This window comes from Salmo salar, chromosome 12, assembly GCF_965601325.2.
Source record: "Salmo salar chromosome 12, fSalSal1, whole genome shotgun sequence".
In the NCBI taxonomy this organism is placed as follows: Eukaryota; Metazoa; Chordata; class Actinopteri; order Salmoniformes; family Salmonidae; genus Salmo; species Salmo salar.
The window spans coordinates 38,289,466-38,308,700 of NC_138302.1; the positions used below are offsets into that span (position 1 = coordinate 38,289,466).

General features: G+C 41.1%; 1 protein-coding gene across 7 annotated transcripts in view; it reads left to right on the forward strand.

Annotated features, from left to right (window-relative positions):
• Positions 1–526: 526 nt before the first annotated feature.
• The window catches only part of LOC100286710 (serine/threonine-protein kinase MARK1), an 87,999-nt gene continuing 69,290 nt past the window's right edge, over positions 527–19,235 (forward strand). For 4 of the 7 annotated variants that reach the window (XM_014131220.3, XM_014131222.3, XM_014131219.3 and 1 more), the window contains exon 1: positions 528–1,131. In XM_014131220.3, coding sequence (XP_013986695.1) covers positions 1,081–1,131 — 51 coding nt within the window. In that variant the 5' untranslated portion in view covers positions 528–1,080. Of the gene's footprint in view, positions 1,132–9,890; positions 10,243–19,235 lie in introns of those variants that run through there. The other 3 variants (XM_014131218.3, XM_014131221.3, XM_045691303.2) reach the window with 3 other exon arrangements.

The following is a 19,235-nucleotide window of genomic DNA, read 5'->3' on the forward strand; positions in this document are numbered from 1 at the left end:
GCCCCTGGTCAGTTGTACAAATGAATGCAAGCATATGGATTCAGTCTCGGGGGTGTTAGGGTACAGCATAAAGACACGTTTCCCTTTTCAATGCAGTTCCCGGAATAGAAACGCTAGATGGCAACATTGGCATGTTTAACTCGTTTTTGACATTGCAAGTAAGACGATAGTCCTAGGTATGGCTTTTTAGTTCTGCTTTTACTAAACAAGGTGATAATATTAATATTACTATTTTTAATGTATGTATACGAAATCGATGCATTTTCACCAGGAATCAATGACCAATTTGCTTAGAAATTATGGTATGCTTACAATTAGGGTTCTTCGAATGTTTAGGAAGGTCATAATTTAAATCTCGAGATGATTTTCCACCCAAGAATGATGCATTATGATGCTTTCCAAAAGGTTCGCACATGCAGGCATATCATTGGCAGCATAGGTCAACAATCAAGAACCTTCTCCTGCTACTACAAAGACGTCATCATCATAAACATTTTCTTAAATTCATAATGAAAAAATCCCTCCCTTTAATCTGTCACTCGATCCCTCTCTCGCCACCTGGCGTTGCTACTGTCATGTTCTTTCCTCTTACAGCTTTGCGAAGGAATGCTTTTTTTTGTTGCTTGCATGCGTTCTATAAAAGATATTCCATGAACACTGGTTGTACCCGCGTAGGTTATCCTGCATGAATCCTAGCCTTTTGGGAGGGAGAATGAAGGTCGCTCCTGTGTAGGGTGTTCCTTTTACTACTATTCCCCCATCTCGCGTTCCTAGTGTGTGTCAGCCCATCTATCAGGGTGGATCAATGCTGGATTCTCTGCTTCATACAAACTCCTATCCGTTCTCTCGGCCCGCTACACTCGCTTGCCTCGTACCCGGGGGCGCATCTATCAGCATAGATAGCCCTGCGCTGGCTCCAAGCGGGCCTTGAGGTAGATATGCTGTAGTTTGGAATACTGCGGTTTGGACGGTCGCGTTGGAAATGCCGGTGGTGTAAAAAAAAGTCAAATTAATATTTTCCCTCGTCACACTGTTCTCGGCGGCTGCCAAGCTCGGTGGTTAGCGGCCTGTACACACAAAATGTCGACCAGAACGCCATTGCCCACTGTGAATGAGCGCGATACAGAGAATGTAAGTATCCAATGCATATTCTTTCCTATGGCCTATGTTTTTCTAATGACGATAGTATTTTTTGCCAAGTGTGTGTGGTGATGCGTGTGAATCATAATAATGCTAAAATTGGGCTTGTCAATGTAAACTATCGGTCTGCAAGCTAGCGTCATAGCCCGCTGGGGCAATGGGGATTTAGCTAACGTTACCCATCTTCTGCTAATGTCATTTTTTAACGTTAGCTCATTTGAAATCGTTCGTCGGATCAAATTTTACACATGCCATTGTAGACTATCGTAGTCTACACAGAAACATTCGTATTTGTAGTAGCTAGAATTGGGCCATGTCTGCGTGGAAGACTGCGTTCTAAATGATGCTTTCGGTTATCTATGTATGGATATCGTAGTCTACAAATCAGATACAATGTTGCCTTATGTGTCCGTCGGTTCTCGCTGATTATAACTACAGTTTACACGGTATTTCAATTTCTGGAGGAGACCGCTGTTAGAATGTGCCATAGCATAGGACAATTGCTATTGTTAGCCTACTGCAACATTAGATCTAGACCATGTCCCCTTATCGATGATGGCATGCAGTTCAAAAGCTGTGACTCAACTTTGAGATCATGGTAGGCCTATACGTGCGAGAAGAAATCCACCTCTTAGTGCCCTGAATGATCGTCTGTCGTACGGTCGTTGATGACAAATTGTGAATTATGCATTTTGCTCTGATTTTTAAGAAGATTAACATGGCTTTCAGGTAGTTGTTACAGGTAGGCCTAGTTGTTACATCAATTTTCTGACTTGCAATTTAATGAATTGTATATACCCGTTCATTCTTTAAGAATATAACTCATAAATGCCTCATGAGAGTTTAGTTCAACTGTCTTACACCCAAATATAAGCTATTCCTCCTGTTTGTAAACAATGTCATTGTTAAACACTATGAAAACATGGAACCATTATTTTGATCTCATGGATGGTCAGTCTGCTTCCACATAGCTGTATATGAATTTCCTCAGCAGATGTGTACCAAAACATTGCAAATATTGCTATGTTGTTGTAAATCACAGCTGGCCTGGTACATTTTGCATCCTCGAGCCATTCCGAGTGAACTGTTTCAATTACTCAATATTTTAGACAAAAACGGACGAATGTAACTAAGGCTAAGAATGTCAATGCAATGATCACAAGTCAGTCAAAACGTGGCTAATAAGCTAGCTAGCTTATCTATTTATGTAGCCATTTATTTGGCAAGCTAAGAACACGGAGCCTAACCCTTCCTGGCTACAGCTAGAGATTCAGGTGTCATTGTGTTAGCTGACCAGATCCGAACTTGAACGAATGTTATCCACAGTTGGCATATCTCTCATATCTTGTCGATCAAATGGGCGGACAGATAGACAAGTTCCCATTCAGTTGTCAAACCGTAGGTTGTGACCAATGATGTATATAAACCCTGGATTACTGATGCTATGTATTGGCCATTGACAGGCTTTGGAAGCCATATTTACACTCCCCAGTAGGCCAGTCCTCCATAGGAATGGATGGAATTCTACAATTTTTAAGTGAAATGTTTTTAAAGGCAAAATGACATTTAAGTTTTTTGTTTTGTGTGGACAGTAGCATTAGTAATCTCTAAAAATAACTTTAAGCAATTTCTATTTTTAATGTTGAGCTCACAATTTAAACATATGCATTAAGGTGTCTGTAATAGAATAAATGTGGCAATGTAGACATTTTATAAATGTGTTTCTATAGCTTCCAACATATATTTTTTTACAATGTTGGAGGAGTGCCAAGGAGGAGGCATGGTGTCATCAACACAGTGTGTGTATACATCATTGGTTAGGACAAGCATGCGTTGACATTTACGTTTAAGTCATTTAAATAGCGCTCTTATCCAGAACAACCCACAGGAGCAAATAAAGGTTAAGTGCCTTGCTAAAAGGCACATCGACAGATTTCTTTCCCCCTAGTCGTCTCAGGGATTCAAACCAGCAACTTTTCAGTTACTGGCCCAACTCTCTTAACCGCTAGGCTACCTGCCGCCCCTCAGGCATGCTGCAGAAGGGTGAGCAGGTTACTATTCGTTATCATTTGTCAGTGCAATTTTTGACGGCCAACTACAAGCTAAAAAGTTTCAGATGGCTTATCTACTGTTACCTCGTTAGATTTGACCTCCTCTCTCTCTGGCGAACATTAGTTGTTGAACTTGTTGTTGATATGCATAGGCAACTGAGGGTTACAGTAGCTAGCAAGAACTTCAATTCATTTATCCACTTAGCATATCGCTTGCGTTTGCAAATTCACTCTGGCTATCTACTCTGATTTCAGAGCACTAATGAATTTACGAACGCGCAACACCGGCTGAACATGGGCGGTGTCAGTAAACAGGCCAAAAAAGTTATAGTCACGAATGCTCTAGATAACATGTAAACAGCCTAGCTAATCATGGTCAGAGTGAGGTGTTCTCTCATTTGTGTCTGTAAGTAGCAAGCTAGCCAACTTTAACTTTAGCTAGGGTGCTTGGTTGCAGGCAAACTGCACAAAGACGAGTAGACTACAATTCCCATCGTTTATCAGTGCAATTTTGACGGCCAACTAGCTTAAACAGTTCATCTTGCTCTGGCTAGCATTAGTTGTGTAACTGAGGGAGAGAGAGCCTACCTTTTCATGGTTGTTTAATCAATAGAACTGTGAAGTTAACAAATGTAAGAAGACTCCTGTTGTAGTTATATATTTGCAGAAAACCATTCAGGTGTATTTTGTGGCTTTTGGCGAATGGTTTCTAATAATCTAAAGTTTCGATGTTGCTACTGCCTGTAAGCACAGACCAGTTCAAAGTGAATGATGGCTTGGACAAGCCAGATGCTTTTTTTTATTAGGTTTTATTTACTGCCGTGTTTTTATTAATTGTCCAAAAGCACGGCTGCTTTGATTCCTACTCTATATTGCTATAGAATTTTCACATGCTTTACTCTACGTCATTCCCAAACATTCTATGAAAATGACTAAGTGCTACCGTTACAGGTCAGCGCCATCTCGGAACAATCGCATATCAAATCTAGTCTTGTATACTATTGTCAATAATCCCTTACCTTTGATTATCTTCATCAGAAGGCACTTCCAGGAATCCCAGGTCCACAACAAATGTATTTTCGTTCGAAAAAGTTAATCCTTTATGTCCCAATAGCTTGTTGTTGTTAGCGCGTTCTGAAGGCTGCTCCAAAAGTACCGTCGTTCGCGGGACTTCTCTCTCAACAAAATGCATTTTTCTTTTATTTAGGTTCGTTCAAACGTTGTATAACATAAATCTTTAGGGCCTTTTTCAACCAGAGCTCCAATAACATTCAAGGGGGACGATTGCATTGTCTTTCTAAACGTTTCGAAAGGGGAGGGTAGCCAGGGGCGCCGGCGTCATAATGGTGATGGCCCTCATGTGACCACGTTCCACAGACTCTCATTCTGTCAGTTTTCACAGTAGAAGGCTCAAACCACTTTGTAAAGACTGGGGACATCTAGTGGAAGCAATAGGAAGTGCTCAATGAACCATAGCTCACGGTGTGATTTATAGGCAAAGTGATGAAGTTGAGTCCGCAATTCAGAATTCCACATCCTGTTACGATCTGTCTCTGGGTTTTGACTGCCATGTAAGTTCTGTTATACTCAGACACCATTCAAACAGTTTTAGAAACTTTAGGGTGTTTTCTATCCAAAAGTATTAATTAAATGCATATCCTAGCTTCTGAATTTGAGTAGGAGGCCGTTTAAAATGGGCATTAATTTTTTGCAAAAATCGCTGTAGCGCCCCCTATCCTAGGCGACCGTCAAGAGGTTAACTTCTGGGCCACATCCTGACTGATGGCAGCCCATTCTTGCATAATCAATGCTTGGAGTTTGTCAGAATTTGTGGGTTTTTGTTTGTCCATTGACCACAAGTTCTCAGTGGGTTTAAGGTCTGGGGAGTTTCCTGGCCATGGACCCAAAATATTTGTTCCCTGAGCCACTTAGTTATCACTTTTGCCTTATGGCAAGGTGCTCCATCATGCTGGAAAAGGTATTGTTCGTCACCAAACTGTTCCTGGATGGTTGGGAGAAGTTGCTGTCGGAGGATGTGTTGGTACCATTCTTTATTCATGGCTGTGTTCTTAGGCAAAATTGTGAGTGAGCCCAATCCCTTGGCTGAGAAGCAACCCCACACATGAATGGTCTCAGGATGCTTTACTGTTGGCATGACACAGGACTGATGGAAGCGCTCACCTTGTCTTCTCCGGACAAGCTTTTTTCCGGATGCCCCATACAATCGGAAAGGGGATTCATCAGAGAAAATGACTTTACCCCAGTCCTCAGCAGTCCAATCCCTGTACCTTTTGCAGAATATCTGTCTGTCCCTGATGTTTTTCCTGGAGAGAGGTGGCTTCTTTGCTGCCCTTCTTAACACCAGGCCATCCTCCAAAAGTCTTCGTCTTACTGTGCGTGCAGATGCACTCGCACCTGCCTGCTGCCGTTCCTGAGCAAGCTCTGTACTGCTGGTGCCCCAATCCCGCAGCTGAATCAACTTTAGGAGATGGTCTTGGCACTTGCTGGACTTTCTTGGGCGCCCTGAAGCCATCTTCACAACAATTGAACTGCTCTCCTTGAAGTTCTTGATGATCCGATAAATGGTTGATTTAGGTGCAATCTTACTGTCAGCAATATCCTTGCCTGTGAAGCCCTTTTTGTGCAAAGCAAAGATGACGGCACGTGTTTCCTTGCAGGTAACCATGGTTGACAGAGGAAAAACAGTGATTCCAAGCACCACCCTCCTTTTGAAGCTTCGTCTGTTATTCAAACTCAATCAGCATGATAGAGTGATCTCCAGCCTTGTCCTCGTCAACACTCACACCTGTGTTAACGAGAGAATCACTGACATGATGTCAGCTGGTCCTTTTGTGGCAGGGCTGAAATGCAGTGGAAATGTTTTTTGTGATTCAGTACATTTGCATGGCAATGAGGGACTTTGCAATTAATTGCAATTCATCTGGTCACTCTACATAACATTTTGGAGTATATGCAAATTGCCATCATACAAACTGAGGCAGCAGACTTTGTGAAAATTAATATTTGTGTCATTCTCAAAACTTTTGGCCACGACTGTACACATGAAAACATCAAATTACCCAGGGAACTAACTTCACTCGGAGATGCACAATAACGTTCAAAGTGGGTGGATCTTTCCTTTTAGGCCTTCTGAATAGTAGACTGACTTGTGAGAGTAAAGGTATTGTGGAGATTTTCTAAACTTTCAGAACCATACTGTCATTCTTTTGGAATGTCACATGACACAGTGGTTGTCAAATCAATTGGTGTGGTTTAACATTCGATCTAATAGGCCTACAACTGGTATCGATCCACCTAGACTGGGTCAGCAATATCTGTGGACTGCTTTTGGGCATAATTAATTTGGATTAGGGCTGGGCGGTATACCAAATTTTATGATATACTGGTATTGTTGCAGGGACCGGTTTTGGTTTTTACTTTGCCTTCTACACCGGTATTTGAATGTTTGTTAAATGTGATACGCCATGTGTAATGTCAATTTTTATAGTTTACTTCGCTACTTGAGTCATCTCTCTCCGTGCCACTTTCCACACAGACCTAGCCACGCCCCTGTCACTCAAGCATCTCATTTGACATTCCTCAACCAGGAAACACTTGCATCCAGTCTGCAGGGTCAATGCAACACATGCAACAATGTTGATGAAAACAATGCTGTTTTCACTTTGCTTCTTTATTAATATAAATCCACTAGCATTCTATAATGACACTAAAGGTTTGTGTTTCTTACATCAGCAAACAGCTAGTTTGTTTTTTCTTAGCAAATTACCCTAAATCTTGAGACACTAATTGTTAGACGCTAATGCCCATAGCTAACTAGCCCATAGCTAACAATGTACTGAGTAAGAGCAAACATAGCTAGCTAATACAGCCTGATAATACAAGTGATGATGTAGACCTAAATCAGCATGTTGTTTGTGCAACAGTATCTTCTCAATCAGAGGAATATGCAATGCAAGAATATGTTATCTACATGAAGTAGCTAAGAGAAAACAACATGCAATGTAGCCAAAGCTTATTGGGTCCCCTAGGAAACACCTATCAACACTTTAGTTCCTACTATGTCATAATTACTTCTCCCTGGCATTTTTAATTTGTCATCTCAAACAACACTGTATTCAAAGTGCCCACTATTATATTCTAACTATTAGAATTAGAATAGTCATTTTATTTCCATGATTTCAACAGTTTTGCTCTAATTAGCAAGTCAAATTGCAATTGCAACATTTGGTTAAAAATAAGTCCTTGATGATTTGCCCAAATCGTGCAGCCCTACGTGGTAGTGTGGAAATTCTCTCAATTGAGCAGTGGTGTAAAGATACTTTCAAGTACTACTTAAGTTGTTTTTTTGTTGGTATCTGTCCTTTACTATTTTTGTTTTTGACTACTTTTACTTCACTATATTCCTAAAGAAAATACTGTACTTTTTACTCCATGCATTTTCCCTGACACCTAAAAGTACTCGTTACGTTTTGAATGCAAGCAGGACAGGAAATGGTCCAATTCACTCACTTGTCGAACATCCCTGGTCATCTACTGCCTCTGATGTGGAGGACTCACTTGTTTGTAAATTGTGTTGGAGTGTGCCCCTGGCTATCCGTAAATAAAAAAAGAACAAGAAAATGGTGCTGGTTTGAAATTATTTATACTTTTACTTTTGATACTTTAAGTATATTTAAAACCAAATACTTTTACTCAAGTAGTATTTTACTGGGTGACTTTTACTTGAGTAATTTTCTATTACTTTTACTCAAGTATGACAATTGGGTACTTTTTCCACCACTGCAATTGAGTGCAGGAAATGCAGCAATGATTAAAGTGCTGAAATTTGTTTTGGTTGACTTGAACAGTATAAAACAATCAGAATGGAGAAAGACTCATTGAAATCACTTAGAATGTATGTGTTGCTACCCTAGGATCACTCACTACTCATAAAGCAAATGTAGAACATTTTTTTTTTTTTTTTAATACCGTGATATAATATTTTAGCCATATCGACCAGCCCTAATTTGGATACAAAATCTCTTTAGTCAACCATCAGTGGGCCACCCAAAAATGTATTTAGCAAATGCATCCCTTGACATTTTCACAAGCAAATAGGCCAAACCCCTGATTGCTGTGGTCTATGCACTGCTCATTGAATGAATGACATTCCATTCCATGAGCGCCACATGACTACATTTTTTTGTTTTGTTGTGAAGCTATACCTCACTTCCATTATTATATTGTCTGTCTCTAGTCTGCTTATTGCCTCAATACAAGATAGATTTAATGGCTGACTAATGAAATAAGTTAATACATTTAAGCATGGCATGCCACATGGAAAAGTTAAGTGCTATTGCCCTTTCTCTGAGGTATTGATCCATGCTGTCAGGAGGGAATGATATATTAGTAGTAGGCTACAGTAGTTCTGAAGCACAGTGCATTCTTCGACACAGCTTTGTTGTTTGTGTTGCTATCATTACATATTCATTTCTTGGGACTAAGGCGGGTAAGAATTTCATCCTTGAAATACACATTCATTTCCTACATTGAGGTAAGCTAATGTTGAAAAGGCAGGCATCAAAAGCATAGTTTCTCTTGACAGCTATCACGTTTCAGTTCTGTGTTATGTTTGAAATTACCAGCTTATGTCTGGGGAAAGCCAATTGAAAAAGGGAAAGAAGTGCTTTAATTCATTTCTGATTCCAGAACGAGTTGTTTGTCAACTTACTGTAAAATACTGCACTGAAAGAAAATTAGTTTTGAAGACATGCAAGTTGACAGAACTGGGTCCTCTTTCCTCTTAACTGCAGTAGCAGGGCCGATTTCCATAACAATCCAGTTAAGTGCCCTATTACTAGACATTGTGTAATGCTGAAAAATAAATTGCAAATCAATGTCTTTGAATATTATTGAATGTTCAGCATAATAGTAGGCTAATGATTAGTACCTTGATGTTGCTGTTGAAAGAATCAGGGCACTGTTCTATGTAGTGAAATGTGAATTCCTAAAGGAAATTATAACTGTTCAAGACTGCTTGGAATAAGTTTAGGGGGCATTTGCTTTTTGTCTGTGTTAAATCTTCTAGGAGAGCCTGTATTAGAGTAATGTGATTTAAATGCAGGTGAAAAGGCTCTTGGACCTGTGTTGATGAATATCTGACTGCAACTTGTCTGGGCCAGGTAAAGTAGCTTGACTGGCTTCAATACTCACCCCCCCCACATTGATTCAATGTAACGAATAAACTTGTGTGCCCTGCATTTGCCAAATATCTGCCTCTCTCCACATATTAAAAGGTATATATTGAGATGGAAATAACCTCATAAAATATTTATCAAAAGCAGGACAGCGTTGGTAAGAATTGACAAATGTGTTTTTAAAGTCCAAGGGCTTCATCATTTTGTATCACTTTATGGTATGTATAAAGTTACTTACTGTCTATAAATGTAACCTTTGGTCTTACAACACAAATTATGATCATAAATTAGAAGAAAATTAACCTCCTGGGGGGGTAAAGGTTGCCATTTTGCATCAGATTGGCATAAAGAGAACTTCCATGTTGTGTAGTTTTAGGATGACTATCTTGCCTCTGCTGACGTCAGACCGCCCATTGTTGCTGCAGGCAATGCACTACTACTAACAGCCCTCAGGCTGTAAGGAACCAGTAACTCTCCCCGTAAAGAAAGTGAGAGGGAAAGAGAGAGGAGTTCACTGAAGCTTACCATATTACTGCTTGGCCTTTCAACCGGCCCAACAATTGCATAACAAGCGTCAAGGAGTGAGGCTTTCTAAGAGGCGCGCCAGGGGGGCGGGCTAATGTACCTTTCTGGAATGCTGTGTCCAGGCAGTGCGCTCATTGTCACACAAATGCTGGAATTTTAGTGGTGTCATCGCTGTTTGTAAAAAGCACCACAGAAAGAGCCTCTGGTGCACCTACCTGCTTCCCAGGAAAGGAAACCGAATCCACTGTTGGCAGACAGAGAAGTGACTCCTCGGTTATTTTCACTGCGGTCATCTGGATAGCATGAAAATAACATAAAACCATTAACAGGTATTCATATGTTTATTAAGTGTACGGTTTGTCAAGAAGTCTTTACATTGACTGGTTATCTGAATGAAGTTCTTTCCCTGGGATAGGCCGATAACAACCACGCTAAATAATTCCTTCTCTAGTAAGCCAAGGAAAGGGGGATACCTAGTCAGTTATACGACTGAATGCATTCAACTGAAATGTGTTTTCCGCATTTAACCCAACCCCTCTGAATCCGAGAGGTGCGGGGGGCTGCCATAATCCACGTCTTCGGGGAACAGTGGGTTAACTGCCTTGCTTAGGGGTAGAACGACAGATTTTTACCTTGTTAACCTTTTGGTTAAAAAGATTGACTCATAACTAGGGTTGCAAAGGGTCAGACACTTTCTGGTAAATTTCTGGAATTTGGGGAATTTTGCTTCAATTCATCAAATGTAGCTTATAACGGTGAACCTTATGGCATATTTTGGTTAAACTCTCCCCAATTCAATGGAATTGCAACCCTCTGCATGTACAGTGCATTCTTCCATCACATGTACAGCTGATTCTCAAGATCTTGCATACTAATGAGATGCTATTGAGCCCACACTACTATACTGTCTGAGCCAAGGACTACATGCTTTCTGGTAAGTTTTGAATGGTGAATCTATTTTATGACATACATTATTTTTTTTTGTTAACTAGTAAATAGTAGCCTACAAAGTGTGTTTTTAAATTTCTAACTTGTTACAATTTCTGCTAGTTGGTAGCAAAAACTGTGGGTTTTAGCTTGCTTGAACCTGAGTGTTAATTCACCTGTTTCCATACATGTTCCATTTTAAAACATTTATCTTACAAAGGAGTTGTTTAATCTAAGTGCTTAACTATTTATCTGTACATGGAATTGTAATTTAATTTTTTACTCTTTTTCTAATCTTTACAGGAAAATGCCACAGGCACTATCTGATGTGTGGAGACATTTCACTGCAGATAATGTAGAAGGAACAGCTGTGTACATTTGCAAATACTGTGCCAAATCATATGTGAAGAATGCAACAAAGATGCAGAATCATCTGGCCAAGTGCATAAAGTTCCCTCAGCGCTCACAACAAGCAACCTCTGACAAAAGGCCCTCTACTTCTATTCGAGTTTAAAATGATGAATCAGACATCTTATCGATAGCAACAGCTCATGGTCCTCCTGGAATCAGAAGTTGTTTTTGACTCATTAGAGGAACGTAGTCAGAAATGCTGATGAATATCTTGCTCGAGCTGTATATGCAACTGGTTCACCTCTGATGCTCACAGGCAATGTGTATTGGAAGAGATTTCTGAATGTTCTTCACCCAGCATACACCTCTCCAACCAGACATGCTTTATCTACTCATTTGCTGGATGCAGAGTTCAATAGAGTTCAAGTGAAGGCCAAGCAAATCATTGAGAAAGGAGACTGTATTGCAATAATCTGATGGGTGGTCGAATGTTCATGGGCAAGGAATAATTAACTACATCTCCACCCCTCAACCAGTATTCTACAAGAGCACAGACACAAGGGACAACAGACACACCGGTCTCTACATTGCAGATGAGCTGAGGGCAGTCATCAATGACCTTGGACCACAGAAGGTATTTGCACTGGTGACAGACAATGCTGCGAACATGAAGGCTGCTTGTTCTAAAGTGAGATTAAACTGTTGATTTACTTACTTTATTGTTGGTGTGATTATCTGAACCAGTCCATTTCTGGTTCACATCACACCCATTGGCTGTGCTGCTCATGCTTTGAATCTGCTCCTAACGGACATCAGACCACTGAAAACAATGGATACACTCTACAAGAGAGCCATGGAAATGGATAGGTATGTGAAGGGTCAAGTGACAGCAGTAATCTACCTCACCAAGCAAAGTGAGACGAATAAGAGCACCACATTGAAGTTGCCCAGCAACACCCGTTGGGGTGGTGTTGTCATATTTGACAGACTCCTGGAGGGGAAGGAGTCTCTCCAAGAAATGGCCATATCATAGTCTGCCGATTATGGACAGCCCCATCAATAGGATCCTCCTGGAGGATGTATTTTGTGAGTGGTAAGCAGCCTGAAACTCCTGAACCGTGTAGCAGTAGCCATTGCACGGATTGAGGGAGACAATGCCATCCTGTCTGATGTTCAGACTCTGCTTGCAGATGTAAGAGAAGAAATCCATACTGCTCTGCCCACTTCAGTTGCTCCAAGCAGAAGAAACTACAGTTCTGAAATGCATCAAAAAGCGTGAAGACTTCTGCCTGAAGCCCATACATGCCGCAGCATACATGTTGGACCCCAAGTATTCTGGCAAGAGCATCCTGTCTAGTGCAGAGATCAACATGGCCTATGGTGTCATCACTACTGTGTCTCACCACCTTGGCCTGGATAAGGGCAAGGTTCTTGGCAGTCTGGTGAAGTACACTTCCAAGCAAGGGCTTTGGGATGGAGATGGAGATGCAATTTAGTCGTGCCAACATATCTCATCAGCCACCTGGTGGAAGGGACTTTATGGATCTGAGGCTGTTTCCCCTGTTGCCTCCATCATCCTCCAAATCCCACCAACTTCATCCACCTCAGAGCGCAACGGGTCCTTGTTTAGGAACACACACACCAAAGCACGCAACAGGCTGACCAACAAGGGTTGAAAAATTGGTTGCCATCCGGGCAAATTTTAGGCTTTTTGAGCCTGACAATGAGCCAACCTCAACTAGGTTGGAAAGTGACCGTGAAGATGATGCCTCAGTGTCTTATGTTCAAGAGGTGGACATTGAGGAGGTCCAGGGAGAAGATATGGAAGACAACCAAAGCTTTTGTTTCTAGACTATAATTTCACAGATGTATGTTGAAAATGTTTTTGGGAGATGCGATGGATCATTTAATATTCCCTTTCTTTTGTTGTTCAGTGAAATCATCCCATGTGAAGAGTCAACTCATTTAAAGTTCAATTTGTAACTAACTAGCTTTTTTTTATTTCTATTGGAAGGATTTAATCATTTGCAATTATGTCTACTTATGATAAGGTAAAAGGTTTATGTTTCTGTCTCCATATGATATGGTAAATATAGCCAATGCAAAAGGTATCTACATTAAAATGGTATTAATATTAATTTGCATATATTTCCGTTAATTCCCACAGAAAGTTTCCACCTCTGAATATTCCCCAAAATGTGCAACCCTACTCATAACCTCTTTGTGAAGAGAACATGGCTCTCAGTGGACATCAAAGTATGGCTAACTTTCTACAGCGCCTTTCATATTAAATTACCCTTGGTCAGCTTAGTTCACACAGAATAGTCCCCTTGGAATGAATCATAAACAGACTTTTCTTGAAAAATAACTAATGCATTTCATTTCTCAAACAACACATCAGTCAATGGCCCTGACTCGTAAGGGTGAAGCAAGAAAAGGAACGGTCCATGGGTGTCCTGTAAATGTGTTTACGATTGACAGTATGCATCCACTCCGCGCCCTGTTCCATTTAGATTACATTTGATCCGTAGCAGAGTCACCTTGCAACCCTGTGGCACATATGGCAACGTTTATAGCTAGTGCCCGCAAGGAACCAGCAATGGTCGATACAGATCATCTTTGGCGCTGCATAAACACAAGTGTTGCGTACACTTACTAGCAGCCAATGGCAGCTCACTTGGATGGAAACATAAATAATCTAGTCAAGTTTATTCACTTCAGCAGGTAATAAAGCTCAGTGGTTCTGGTATACTTATGCAAATTTCCAGTCCCTAATTAACATAAGTCGTAAAGCTAATTGCATCACAGCTCATTGCGTCTGCCTCCCAGTGTCAATGTTGCATTTGCATATCTCCCTAGTAGCTAAAGGAGGAAACTAATTGATACGATAATACCAAAATGAAGAGCAGAAAAAGATGACCCTAAGTGCAGCAGATGATACAGCCCACATGCAACTCCAGTGGAACTCTAGCTTTTGGAAAGTCTCTGTGCCCACAAACCAGACAAGTCAGTAGCTATGTCTGTGATCTGTGAGAGAAACTAATCAAGAGGTTCATAACGAATGCCCAGATACAAGTGGCAACAGCTGCTCTTATAGTCAGATGCTATGCAATACCGGTCCCAGTTTTCTGTCATTCTGCATGGTTGGACAGCTTATCGATGGGACCGCGAAGTCTGATGCCATTGTAGCATGCCTGCATTACGTCCTCAACCATGTTGATCATCAAAATTGACCACGTTTGAGGTTTGCGCTGGGGCAGTTGACTGGGTTCATTTGATCAACGCTTCCCTCAGGGCCAAGGCAAGGAAGAAGAGAATGTTGGTGAAATTACATAATTGGAGTTTCCCCTACAGACATTTGTGCTCTAGATGACATGAATGAGGTAAGGGAAGGTATCTGCTTTCAAGCTCGGGAGGAATTGGTAAATTTAATTCAGTTTCCGACTTTTGTGAAGCATCACTGTCAAAATGAGCACAGGTAATAAGCTGATATGCAACCCTTGTGTGGTTTTGATATTGTTCAACAAGACTATATTCCTTCTCAAAATGTCCTTGAGTTCAGAGGTCAACAGATGTACAGTATATAGATATTCTGTTTCAAATGATTGTTTTACTGAAAGTCATGAGGGTCAAACCATATTAGTTCCCATAGGAGTTCTTGAAGTAGTCCCTTTTCAGATACATTTATTTGAATCTGAGTCTCACTTTTCCACACTGGACAATAGATTTTCAAAACTTTGATTCTGAAATCCCCAAGAGGTGGAAACGAATAAAAAGCAGCGCCAAAGTCAATCGACCTGACAAAGCTTCCTCAGTAGCTTAGATAAACTTCTCTTGCCCTCACAATGACCTTCAGTCTGTTCCCGTTAGTCGAGCCTCTGCACTAGGTGGATGTTGATTTTTATGAGGTAATTCCTCAGCGCTCTAGCCCTCTGTCGTGTTTTGTGCGAGACAAACCCTGGCAGTGAAAGGGAAGTGAGTCCACAGCTGGAGTGAGTCCCATGCCGTTGTTTCATTCATTCAGACCTGACACTGTCAATACCTCTCTCTCACAGACACACACCCTGTTTACTGCAGTAATAGACTCAGGTCAACCTCAGTTCAGGAAATAAATGAGTACAGTGTGAGAATGTGAGTAGGCTATATGTCACACTGAGTATAAGGGTACTTTCAGTACAAGGGGTCGGCAGGTAGCCTAGTGGTTAGAGCATTGGGCCAGTAAACGAAAGGTCGCCGACAAGGTTAAAAATCTCTGTGCCATTGAGCAAGGCACTTAACCCGAATTTTCTCCAATGGTGCCATACTACTATGGCTGACCCTGTAAAACAACACTTCACTGCACCTATCCAGTGTATGTGACAAAACATATCTATAGTACCAGTCAAAAGTTGACACCTACTCCTTATTTTTTTATTTTCTACATTCATCAAATACGATATAACACACATGGAATCATGTAGTAACCAAAAAATTGTTAAACAAATTTTAGATTCTTCAAAGTAAACACCCTTTGCCGTGATGACAGTTTTGCACACTGTTGGCATTCTCTCAACCAGCTTCACCTGGAATGTTTTTCCAACAGTCTTGAGGGACTTCCCACATATGCTGAGCACTTGTTGGCTGCTTTTCCTTCACTCTACGGTGCAACTGATCCCAAACCATCTCCATTGGGTTGACGTCGGGTGATTTGTGGAGGCCAGGTCATCTGATGCAGCACTCCATCACTCTCCTTTTTGGTAAAATAGCCCTTACACAGCCTATTGGGTCAGTGTCCTGTTGAAAAACAAATGATAGTCCCACTAAGTGCAAAATAGATAGGATGACATATCATTTCACAATGCTGTGGCCCATATCCACAAAGTGTATCAGATTAGGAGTGCTGATATAGGATCAGTTTTGCCTTCTAGAACATAATGGATAAGATTATAAGAATCAACCGGTTTAGACCTTACTGTGAAATGCTTACTTACAAGCCCTTAACCAACAATGCCGTTCAAGAAATGGAGTTAAGAAAATATTTACTAAATACAATAAAATAGCAATAATGAGGCTATATACAGGGGGTACTGGTACCGAGACTAACCTGTGCCCCTGCACATTGGCGAGTTAATTTGTACATTTAGGTAGGGGTAAAGTGACTATGTAACGATAATAAACAGGGTGTCAATCAATATAAATCGCCCGGGTGACCATTTTGATTAATTGTTCAGCAGTCTTATGGCTTGGGGGTAGAAGCTGTTAATGAGCCTTTTGGACCTATACTTGGTGCTCTGGTACCGCTTGCCGTGCGGTAGCAGAGGGAACAGTCTATGACTTGGGTGACTGGAGTGTTTGACAATTTTTGTTGGGCCTTCCTCTGAGACCGCCTCGTGTATATAGGTCCTGGATAGAACCTTTATTTAACTAGGCTGGAATTTAACTGGTTGGCAGGAAGCTTTGCCCCAGTGATGTACTGGGCCATATGCACTATCCTCTGTAGCGCTAATGCCGAACAGTTGCCATACCAGGCGATGATGCAACCAGTCAGAATGCTCTCGATGGTGCAGCTGTCGAACGTTTTGAGGATTTGGGGACCCATGCCAAATCTTTTCAGTCTCATGAGGGGGTAATAGGTTTTGTCGTGCCCTCGTCACGACTATCTTGGTGTGCTTGGACCATGTTAGTTTGTTGATGTGGACACCAAGGAACTTAACTCTCGACCCGCTCCACTACAGCCCCGTCGATGTTAATGGGGGCCTGATCGGCCCTCCTTTTTTTTGTAGTCCATTCCTACTCTTAGATGCTTTATGAATACAGGCTCAGGAATGAAGGTAGTAGGACCTGAGCACTTCATTTTGCCTTTAGTGATCAAACCAGATCGTAGAGTGGCAGACGAGGAAGGAGGATTCAGAAAACGTGTGTTACACAACACGATGGTCCGTTGCTAGGGCTTAGCGAGCCATGCGAGCGTGAATGAGCGAGCAAGTTGAGCAGAAATAAGTGGCGAACGGCTAAAAGCAAGGGCAAACACCAAAAATGCCCCTAACCCCCATTCAGAAGGTAGGCAACATGAACTATCTGGATGGAAAAAATAGGTTAAAACAACAGTGGGCAATGGTGCTGTGTAATGGGCTGATTTGAAAAACCATCCATCAAACATCTGTGATTTTAATTAGACTAAGTAAAGGTGTTATAATAATACTATAATGAAATGAGAGGAAGTGTGGTCTGTGAAACCTCAACGTTCTAGTTGGTTATTATATTATAATACCAGTATACGGTATAATAATCATTATGATATTGTTGATTATAATACTTTGCCATAGTGTTAAGCATTTCCCAACTTCACCTATTTTGTTGACTATATCAGTCTGTTTTGTATAATGATATACTTTCCATTTTTATTGGAGGGAGATGCCACTGTCCCTCATCTATCCCTCTTTTTCTCATAGTTTTGTCTCGGTTGATTGTAAATGGTAGCCCATATATGGAGGTGACTAGTAGTGTGTTGATATTGCTCACAAAGTAGACCACAACTGCACAAGGCTCCTGCCAAAGGATGCAGAAGAAAAACATAATGACAGCGCTCCATCTCTATTATGCTGCTGTCACTTGTTAGTTGTGCAGCCCCACCTGTTTTTACGTTTTCAATGAATTACCTATAATATGCAATTCATCACTCCCCTTCTGAAGGAGACAACACTCCACAAATCTGATTTTACGACCCTCCAGTCGGCAGTCGCTAAATGATCTGTGAGCTCTGCCCACCACCATCCTTTTCCCATCTGCCGTAACGAACTGCGTCGAGGCTAACGACTTCTGCGTTTGTCCCAAGGTCACAGCTTTTTTTCTCCTCTCCAGATATATTACATTTAGTTAGTGTTGACAATGGCGGGTCGTCTTGTTTATTCTACTATTACCATAATTGACCTCCTTGTGTCCCCAAGTACGACAGTGCTGGCCTATATTTTCGGCAAGGTTTTCTTGGGACAAACACTCACGCAGTCACCAGTGATAAATTACTCAAGTGACTGAGTCCTGGGATGTATTCACTAGGAAAATTAAGCTAATGGGCCGTAACGGGGAGGGACCCAACTGAACTTTAAGGTTGTAAAATGTTTTCCGTAGAAAATTGTTTTGATATGGTGTGCACTAATGAATGCACCCCAGCATTGGCAGCCTGAGTACAGGAATGTCTAGGTGAATACGTGTTTTATTGTACAGCTGTTTGCATCACATCTTTTTATTTTTATTTTACTTGGACATCTGTGTCCTTAGTTGTTAGCGTGATTAGCTACATTTCTTGTTAACAACGTCTGTTCTAGAGTGTAGCTCAGGGCTTCTAGTGTTGAAATGATATGAAGACTGTCTGGCTCTCTGTTAGACTTAATTGCAATCAGGAGCTGATTTAGTTTTTCCGACTTCAACCAAACTACAACTAAAATGAAAGGTGAATGGCAGTGCTACGAAAGTGCTCGAACTACAGCGGATGAATGTGAATTCAGCGTGGTGCAAGGAGAAGTATGGTCATGACAAATATCTGCGCTATATGTACTTTACCAATTGTTACAATTATCATGAAGCCATTGGCATAGCATTGTGTACTTAATCGTATTACTATTTCCTATTTTATTGTGCAGTGTATCAGTATACTACGATCCCACTGCTTATGTATACAGTACAGTGACATTCAATCAAGCTGAAAATGGCTTCCCATTACAGTGGCATCAGTCCATCATAATGTCAAGACCAAAGGCACATAATCTGAATTCATCTGTAACAGGAGCTGTGTGTTGAGGTTTGTGCTCAGTAGCAATGTCTTTGAGGGGGGAAAAAATCTAGAAACTCCATGTTTGTTATTGGGAAGATGGCGGTGGGAAGAAATTCAGACTTTTGGAAACAAATGAATGTTTCGTATAAACACTGGATAGTACTATATTTTGACCTAACTACTACGGTGTATACATGTCTATGAACTACTATCAATGTGTCACTAACGAACACATGGGTCACTAATTCCTGTGGTTGCAAAAAAAGTTATTTGTCCGATAATGTCGAGGAGGTT